General features: G+C 44.1%; 1 protein-coding gene across 1 annotated transcript in view; it reads right to left on the bottom strand.

The window, feature by feature from the left end:
* Positions 1 to 107: 107 nt before the first annotated feature.
* The window catches only part of LOC124239592 (spermatogenesis-associated protein 21-like), a 34815-nt gene continuing 24876 nt past the window's right edge, over positions 108 to 10046 (bottom strand). The window contains exons 7-9 of the mRNA XM_046661775.1: positions 1735 to 1910; positions 706 to 883; positions 108 to 165 (exon numbers count right to left, since the gene is read on the bottom strand). Of these exons, the coding sequence (XP_046517731.1) occupies positions 108 to 165; positions 706 to 883; positions 1735 to 1910 (412 nt within the window). The remainder of the gene's footprint in view (positions 166 to 705; positions 884 to 1734; positions 1911 to 10046) is intronic.

Here is a 10046-nt window from a genome sequence, read left to right as displayed (position 1 = left end):
TTTATTGGCTTGCCAGGCCACAAAAGCAAAATCCAGCAGCGGTCCCTGCCTAATGACATGTCCATCTGCAGGCCTTGAACAGCTGCTAGAGTCAGGACTCCACAGGGTCAATGCGTTCGTGCTGGCACGGAGCTGAGCCACTTTCGGCTATCAGAGCCGTGTTCCCTAGGGAGAGAGGTGGGGGAGAAGGGTGAGAGGAAGTGAGCCTTCCCTGTGTGCCCAGGAGAGGAGGAGGCCCTCCCTGGGAAGTGGCGGAGCCCGCAGTCTGACTGGGGCCGATTCCGAGCCCAGTGTGCTTTTTATCCCAAGGTGCCTGGAGGGGCCCTGCTGTGGGGAAGCCTCCCTCTGCCCAGCTGCTAAGCCTGTTTCCTGCTACTCCTGGCATGGAATTAGACTTGGGCAAGGGACTTGAGAGTTAAACCCCCTGCGTGAGAAAGGCAGGTAGTGCCACCCTAAGAGAAAGACGATATGTGCCACTGAGTCCTGGGCACAGGAAGGTATAAGTACCCTGACTTACGATCAGTCTACCCGGTACACAGGCCCTCAAAAGGTTAGTTTCTTCCCCCTTCCATCCTTTTCTCTCTCCACTGTGGAGCAACAGTCTCCCGGGCGTCATCTCTTGGAAGGATGGATTCCTTTGGGTTAGGCCAATAAGGAAGGGAGTAGATGGGCCTGAGTTGGGGCCCCTGCCCTCTGAGTACCCACCTGTTTCCTTGAGATCCTGACTGGAAGAAGAGGCTGCGGATGTCAGGGGCCAGGCTGGGAGGGGTGCACTGGTCCAGCACGTAGTGGCTGCCCTGCTTCCGGCGGACCGTCTTCTTGTCCAGCCGTGGGCAGAGCGGGATGCAGGGCACCTGGGCATAGGGGCTCTGCAAGTTGGCAGCTGGCAAGGGAGGCGGAAGCAGGGGAGGGGAATGCTTCAGAGCATGCCCAGCATTGGGAGGCAGGCAGGCCCAGGTGAAATCCTGGCTTTGCCACCTAATGAGCTGCATGGGTTTGGGCAAATCACTTAACCTCTCTGAGCTTCTGTATAAGCTGGAGATGATGGTGGTACCCACCTCACAGAGTTGTTGATGAGGATTAAAAAGATAATAGATGCAAAGCACTCAGGTGGATGCTGAGCACAGAGTAAGGGCTAATGGCTTAAGAAGGAGCGGATGTCTTTGTGATGGGTCCTGGCAAAGTCTGGTAGGCACACTCTAGAGAAACTCTGGAATGCTCCTAGCCTGTCAAGTGGCACACAGCAGGTGCCTAATAAATAGTACCTACTATTATGGGGAGGCAGCCTTGCCCAGTTAAAGAGCACAGATTTTGTAGTCAGATCGGCATATAAACTCCCCTTTCTGACGCACGCTAGCTGTGGGGCCTTGGGCAAGTTGCTTAATCTTTCTCAGTTTGTTTTCTCATCTGTAAAATGGGGTAAATATGTGGTTATGAGGATTAAGTTCTAGCGCATCTGCAAAGGGCCTAGCACAGTGAGTGACCCCACTGGGTGTTCAAAAATTGGTGAGCTGGGATTGCTAGTCCCTCCCCCTTCTCAGTCCAGGCTCTTGGGACCCACCTGGGCTCAGGGCTAAGGCAGCGGGGCTGGAGATGGGCTGTGGCTGATGCACACAGTTAAGCCCAAAGTGGGGAACCCGTTCTCCCAGCCCCTGGGTCTGGCTGTGGGGGGACCCAGGGAAAGAGGCCAGGTGACCAGGAAAGCAGAGCCCCCACTGTGCCCAGGGCCCTCACCATAGTCTTGCTGCTTCAGCCGGCTCAGGATCCTAAGGACCCTTCCTTCTGGAACTTCCACGGTGTCTGCCTGCTGGGGGTTGTAGGGAAGCTTCTTCCGGGCCCGCAGCCGGCCAATGGCCGATTCCATCTCTCGGGCCTTACAGGTGCCTTCCTTCAGCTTCTTCTGGTAATAGCTGGGGAGGGAGTGCCCACCCAGCTCAGCCTGGCCGTGTTTAATTCCCCCTCCGCCTCCCTCCTTCCTGAGCCCCTATTCTATTTGGCCAGCTCTGGAGAAGGGACACAAGCCCAGGAGTTAGGAGACCTGGATTTCAGTCCCTGCTTTGCCATTAACTTCCTGTGACTGTGGGCAAGTTGCTGCTCTGCTTTGGGCCTCAGTCACCTTGTGTAAAGTGGTTGGAAATGGTCCTCTCTACCCTGACACTGCAAGTCACTTGACTCTGAGCTTCAGGCTTCCCCCGGGTAAAATGGACCAAACGGTCCACATGTTACAGGGTTAAAAACCAGACCCATCTAGCATTCGGCAGATTTCCTGGCCCATGGAAAAACCCTGGTAAATGTTACCTATGATTTCTATCACTGATTTTGTGTGTGTGTGTGTGTGAGGAACATTGTCCCTGAGCTAACATCTGTAGCAATCTTCCTCTATTTTGTATGTAGGATGCCACCACAGCACGGCCCAACGAGCAGCGTGTAGGTTTGCGCCCAGGATCTGAACCTGCAAACCCCTGGCTGCCGAAGCAGAGCACGCGAACTTAAGCACTATGCCACCGGGCCAGCCCCTTATCACTGATATTTTTACTTAGATGGACAAGTGTTTTATAAGTCAGCTGTGCAGTTAATGCCTGTGCATCTTCCAGATTTCAGCTTAAGGGCCATCTCCTCCAGAAAGTCCTCTCTCCTCCATAGACTAGTGAGGCTCCTGCTGCAGGCCCTGTGACAGCCTGTATTTACCCATCATAAACCCATGGCCCACTTTATTTTCTAACTCATTGTGCTTGCCTTTTCCCCATTGGACTGCAGCACCATTCATTGATTCAACAAATACCCTATGAGTGTTTACTGCATCTGGTCACTCATCTAAGTGCTTGGGAAAGAGCGAAGCAGGAGATATCCATATAAGGTCCCTGTAGCATAGTATCAGCCCCACCCACTGCTGCAGCCACACCTCCACCCAGACTGCAGCCAGCGTTGCACAGGGACAACCTGAGCACCTCAAGCCTGAGCCTCTTGCTTCTCGCCCCAGAGCTTCTCTGACACACACGCAACCCAGAAGGGCAGGAGAATTAAACACCTGTGGGGGCCACCCTTGACCAAAGGAGCCAGCAGCGAAGGTATACAGGCTTCTCTCTTTCTTCCCCTGACAGTTCTGAGCCATCATTCAAGTCTCCTCAGAAGAGCCTGGGAGTGTATCCTTGTATTGGCTCCTCCTCCTCTGTTCACATCCCTTCCCTCACTCCTGCTTCCTGGAATCACTTTCTAAATCAACTACCTAGGCACATATCTAGTGGGAGAGTCGGACCATGAACAAATGAATAAAATATGATAGCATGGCAGTGGTGATGGGTGCTCTGAGGAGAAGTGAAAGCTGGAGGGGTGGGTAGCGATGAGGGGCTCTTGGCTCACAGTGGTCAGCAAAAGTCTTGGAGGTAGTGACATTTGAGCAGAACATGGGAAGGGAGCAAGCCAAATGGATATCTGGGGAAGAGTCTTTCGGGCAGAGGGAACGGCACGTGAAAGGCCAAGAGGTGGGAAAGACCTTGGTGAGCTCTAGGAACAGCAAGGAAGCCAGAGGGGCAAGAGCCTGGTGTGCAAGGAGAGGGAAGGATGTGGGCAGCAAGACGGCAGCCCAGACCACGTGGGGCCTTGGAGACAGTGGTGACGGGTGGGCATGCTACTCAAAGTGTTGGGAAGCCTAAGGGCTTAAGCTGATAGTTCTGCTCAGGCCTCTGCCTATCCCTGGGGCCTGGAATTTTGAGTTTTAATGGGCTTCACATACATAATAGAGAAAATTAACACAGAGCCCTCACATGAATATTGGATCTAGACCCCTGTGTAAAACCAGGACCTGAAAAGGCAACACGCTGAGTAAAAAGATGGACTAGAGAATAACTTCGCCCCACAGGGACCAATAGAACATGAGCAGAGTGTGTGCAACTCTCTTGGTCACAATTTTAAAGGAAATTGCTTGCTCTCCACTTCTGTTCTTGCCCCTTCCTGTGGGCTTGAATTCAGACGTGTTGCTGCTAAGTTGCCTTAGGATTGACCTAGAGAATGATGGGACGATGTGTTGGAAAGAAACTGGGGGCTTGGATGGCCTTGTCTTCCTACCTGCTTCCTCTGGACTATCAATACAAGAGAGGAATAAACTGTCTTATTTGAACTATAGAATATTGGAGTCTATTCCTTAACTAATACACCAACCTAGAATTCTATACCCAGCTAAACTATTCAGTAAATGTGAGGGTAAAATAAACATTTTTGCAGACATACAAAATCTCAAAGATTTTGGCTTCCCATGCATCCTTTCTCAAGAAGCTACTGGAGGACATGTTCTTCCAAAATAAGGGCATAAACCAAAAAACCAGAAAAGATATACATACAGAAAACAGGAGACCTAACATAAGAGAGAGGCAAAAGTTAAGGAAGATGATGAAGGGAGATCCCACAATGGCAGTGCAACTGCCATAAAGGACAACCAGCTTAGATTGGTCACTATAGCTTAAAGGACAGAAATTTCAAGAGCTGGCATTACCCTACCTGTTGTTGAATTACTGCTTTTCTAACCCAAAAAATGTGCTCCCATTCTTTTTTTAAGCAAACCAAACAAACCAAGAATGAGTAAGACATGTGATCCAGCAAACAGAGAATCCTAATCAAAGGAAAGGAAGAAAGAATTCCTAGGATGACAACAGACTCCCAAGATGATAGCTTTGCAGTAGGCCTAAAAATAAATTAATCCAAAAGCAGGAAAAATGGAATTGTTTAGGACACGCCTCCAAGAAAAAGAAACTCTGGGAAGGTGCAGGAATTATCAATGAGTACAAAGAAAAAAACATCAAAACAATTGTCAACTTCAGGAAATTTTAAAAAAATAAGAAAAGAAATGAGGGGCCGGCCCTATGGCCAAGTGGTTAAGTTTGCGCTCTCCGCTTCGGTGGCCCAGGGTTTCGCTGGTTCAAGTCCTGGGCGCGGACATGGCACCACTCATCAAGCCACGCTGAGGTGGGGTCCCACATGCCACAACCAGAAGGACCCACAACTAAGGATGCACAACTATGTACCAGGGGGCTTTGGGGAGAAAAAGGAAAAAATAAATAAATAATAAAATCTTTAAAAAAAAAAAAAAGAAATGTAATCATAGTACACTAAAATGCTCAGCTACGAATAATTGCATAGCCATGATAATAGAAACCCCAAATACTTATTTAGTCAGAAATTATAATATATTGGAATGAGCAAGAGGGAGATGAGGCAATAGTTGTATCAGACAGGAAGTCAATAGATACAAATCTAAAAATCACTAACTAAAACACTGTAGTATATGCGTATTATTTAGAAGTAAGGTGGGAATCAAAAGTGCCTTTGGAAAGAAGACTTCAAGGAGTGGGGAGCGTAGTGAGGAGTTGGGTAGGGAACCACAAGTGTTTATTATGAATCTTTTTGGACTGTGTGGCTTTTTAAACAATGTCCACTTAGTACTTTGATTTAAATTTTTAAAAATTAACTCAAAAGATAAAGTTATATCAGTTGAATACTAACCAAAAGAAAGCTGATATAGCCATACTAATATTTTAAAAACTAGGCCTTCAGACAAAAAACACTACTGGAGACATAAATAATTATTATCTAATGACAAAATTCAATTCATCAGGAGATACACAATTCTAAACATGAAGTATATGGCAAGACCTGAAGTAAATACAAGGAGAAATAGACAATTTCACCATTGCAGAAGTAATAATAAATAACTACTCAACTCTGCCATTGTATCATCAAAGACTCCATAGATGCTATGCAAATGAATGGGTGGGACTTTGTTTTGATAAGAGTTTATTCATAAAAACAGAGCAGGCTGTCTATGGCCTGCATTCCACAGTTTGCCAAACCTTGCACACTATAGACCTTTCCTAAAACTAAAATCCACGGGAGAAACAGAGTTTGGATGTTGAGTCTTACAAAGTTAGAGGGCTGGGGCTGGCCCCGTGGGAGAATGGTTAAGTTCGCGCGCTCTGCTGCAGGCGGCCCAGTGTTTCGTTGGTTCGAATCCTGGGCACGGACATGGCATTGCTCATCAAACCACGCTGAGGCAGCGTCCCACATGCCACAACTAGGAGGACCCACAACGAAGAATATACAACTATGTACCGGGGGGCTTTGGAGAGAAAAAGGAAAAAAATAAAATCTTTAAAATAAAAAAAAAAGTTAGAGGGCTTAGGAAATGCCTGGACTTTTCACATATATGCCCTAAGAAGTAAAAAACCAAGCCTGCACAATTTCAAGATGATCAGCCAGGAACGGAACTGCCTACAAGAACAAAAATTAACACTCATCAAAGAAAGACAACAGAACCCAGTTTCTAAACTATACCATCCAAAATGTCCAGGACACAACAAAAAATCATCAGATATGCAAAGAAACATGAAAATGTGAACCATAGTAAGGGGAAAAACTAAACTTATAGAAAGAAACCCCAAGATGGCCCAGATATTGGATTTTGTAGACAATGGCTTTAAAGGAGCTATTAAAAATATGTTCAAATAATTGAAGGAAAATGTGATCTTAGTGAATGAGCAGAGAAACAGAAACAATAAACATGAAACAGATGGAAATTCTAGAACAAAAAAGTACAATAACTGAAATGAAAAAGTCACTGAACGGGCTTAACAGCATATTGGAGACAGCAGAAAAAGGAATTAGTAAACTTGAAGACAGATCAATAGAAATCATCCACTCTGAAGAACAGAAAAAAAATTGAAAATGAGTGAACAGAATTCTGTTTCTGGCCATGATGGAGCAACTGGTACTGAACTTGTCCTCCTGTTATAAATAATTAGATACATGAACAATTTACATCAAACTGTTTTCAGATATTGGATAGCAGACAGCACAAGACTATGATCACTCAGTGAAGAGAAACCAATGAGGGGATCCTTCTGATCTCCCTAGAATTTTGCCTGGAGGTACTTTCTGGGCTTCAGTGCAGGAAGTGGGATCCCAAGCAGAACACAGGAGACTCACTGAGGTAAGGAGATAGACACTGGAGTTTGGGAACTTAAACACCCCTTTCCACAATTTAACACTTTTTCTTTGAGGAAGATTAGCCCTGAGCTAACATCTGCTGCCAATCCTCCTATTTTTGCTGAGGAAGACTGGCCCTGAGCTGACATCCATGCCCATTTTCCTCTACTTTATATGTGGGATGCCTACCACAGCATCGCTTTTGCCAAGTGGTGCCATGTCCGCACCCAGGAGCCGAACCGGTAAACCCTGGGCCACCAAGGTGGAACGTGTTAACTTAACCACTGCACCACCAGGCCGGCCCCCACAATTTAACACTTTAAAGAAAGAAAAAAAATCCAGACATTCCATAAAGGAAGTGTCACAATATCCAGCATCCAATCAAAAATCAGCAGACACGAGAAGAAGGAGGTAAGTGTGACCAATAAAAAAGAAAAAATCAGTTTAAATAGACAGATCCAGAGATGACAAAGATGATGGAATTAGTAGAAGCAGACCTTAAATGACCCAATATAAATATGCCAAGGATTTAAAGGAAAATATGGACATGAGGAAAGAAAAACTATGAAACAGAACCAAATAAAATATCTAAACACGACAAATACAACAGCTGAAATGAAAACTTCATAGGGTGGGTTTAAGAGAAGATTAAAGACACAAAAGAAAATATCAACAAACAAATAGTAATAGAAATTATTCAAACTGAAACAGAGAGAAAAGACTGAAAAAATGATTAGAGCCTCAGTGACCTATGAAACAATTTTAACTGGTAACTATGCATGTAATTGGAGTCTCGGGGGGGGGGGGCATATAAAAGTAATAATTAAAGAAAAAGTGTATAAAAAAGGAAAATTGATGAAAACTATAGCTCATAAATCTAGGAAGCTCGGTGAACCTAAAGTAGAATGAGCACAAAGAAAACCACTCAAGGCTCTTTGTAATCAAATTACTCAAATCTTACAGTGGTATAAAGAAAATATTAAAACCAGCCAAAGAAACACAATACATATAGGAGAACAAAGATAAAAAATGCTGACTTCTGGCCAGAAAATACAAACCAGAAGACAATGGAATGACACCTTTAAAATGACTAAAGGAAAAAAAACAACTGTTAATATATATATTCTATCCAGCACAATATTTTCTAAAATTGAAGTTGAAGTAAAGCATCTTCAGATAAACCAAATCTGTGAGAATTTGTCTCCAGCAGACCTGCACTACAAGAAATGCTAAAGGATGGTCTTTAAGCGGGAGGAAAGTTCTACCAGTTGGAAGCTCAGGTCTACACAAAGGAATGAAGAGTACAACGTAAAAATATAGAAGACTTTTTGTGGTTTTTAATTTTTTAAAAGATAATTGTTTAAAGCAAAAATCGTAACAATATGTTATGGGCTTTATAACAATATGTAGAAGTAAAATGAATGACAATAACGCCACCAGGAGGGGGAAATGGAAACATGCTATTGTAATGCTGTTACATTGTACGTGAAATGTTGCATTCCTGTTTCACGTGGAAGACTGTGGTATGCTAAAGATACATTTTCTCAACTCTAGTACAACCACCTAAAAACGAAAAAGAGTATGACTATTAAGGCAATAGTGAGATAAAATGGAATGCTAAAAAAATACTCAATTATTCCAAAAGGAGACAGGAAAAGAGGAAAAACGGAAGAGAGAACAGATGGGATAAATAGGAAACAAATAGAAATATAGTAGACTTAAATCAAACTAATTTTTTGTGCATGTGTGAGGAAGACTGGCCCTGAGCTAACATCCATCGCCAATCTTCCTCTTTTTGCTTGAGGAAGATTGTCACTGAACTAACATCTGTGCCAATCTTCCTCTATTTTATGTGGGATGCTACCACAGTGTGGCTTAACAAGCGGCACTAGGTCTGCATCCAGAATATTAAACTATAAACCCTGGGCCGCTGAAGCGGAGCTCATGAACTTAACCATTACACCACTAAGCCAGCCCCTCAGAATTCCTCAAATCTTCCTGAGGAAGCTTTGCTCTGACCTAACATCTGTGGCCAGTCCTCCTCTATTTTGTATGTGAGCTGTCACCACAGCATGGCCACTGATGAGTAGTGAAGGCCCAACCTTGGAACCAAACCCAGGCTGCTGAAGTGGAGCACGCCAGACTTACCCACTAGGCCACCGGGGCTGGCCCTAAGTCAAACTACATTGATAATTACACTGAGTAAATAGTCTCAGCCTTCTGATTAAAAGATAGAGATGGTCAGACTGGATAAATATAAAGATACAAATAACTTAAAAGTAAAAGGAAGGAAAAATATATGCCATGCAAATGCTAATCCAAAGAAAACTGGCATGGATATTTCAATGTCAGACAAAGCAGACTTTAGAACAAGGAATATTATGAGGGCAAAGAGTATCATATCATAATGATAAAGGGGTAAGTTCATCAAGAAGAGAAAATGATGCTAAATGTGTATGCACTTACTAACAGAGTTCCAAAATCCATGAAGTAAAAACTGACAGAACTGAAAGGAGAAATAGATAAAACCACAGTTATTGTTAGAAATTTCCATGCTCCTCTCTCAGTTATGAATAGAACAAGTAGACATAAAATAAGTTAAGGATATGGAAGACTTGAACAGCCCTATAAAACATGAGCTAAAGAGCAATTATAGAACATGCTGCCTAACAACAGCAGGGAGTCCATTCTTTTCGAGTGCAAATGGAACATTGGCCAAGATAGACCATGTGCTAGGTCATTAAAAAAAAACCCAAGGGGCCAGCCTGGTAGCATAGTGGTTAAGTTCACAGTCTCTGCTTTGGCGTCCTGGGGTGCATGGATACCAGATGTGGACCAATGCACCACTCATCAAGCCATTCTGTGGCAGCATCCCACATACAAAATGGGAGAAGACTGGTACAGATGTTAGCTCAGGGACAATCTTCCTCAAGCAAAAAGAGGAAGATCGGCAATGGATGTTAACTCAGGGCCAATCTTCCTCACCAAAACGAAAAACAAACAAAAAAAACCCTCAATAAATTTGAAAGACAAACATAGTATGTTTTCTTAGAATAATATAATTAAATTAG

The sequence above is a fragment of the Equus quagga genome, chromosome 5 (genome assembly GCF_021613505.1).
Source record: "Equus quagga isolate Etosha38 chromosome 5, UCLA_HA_Equagga_1.0, whole genome shotgun sequence".
Lineage (NCBI taxonomy): Eukaryota > Metazoa > Chordata > Mammalia > Perissodactyla > Equidae > Equus > Equus quagga.
This window is presented reverse-complemented; position numbering and strand designations above follow the sequence as displayed.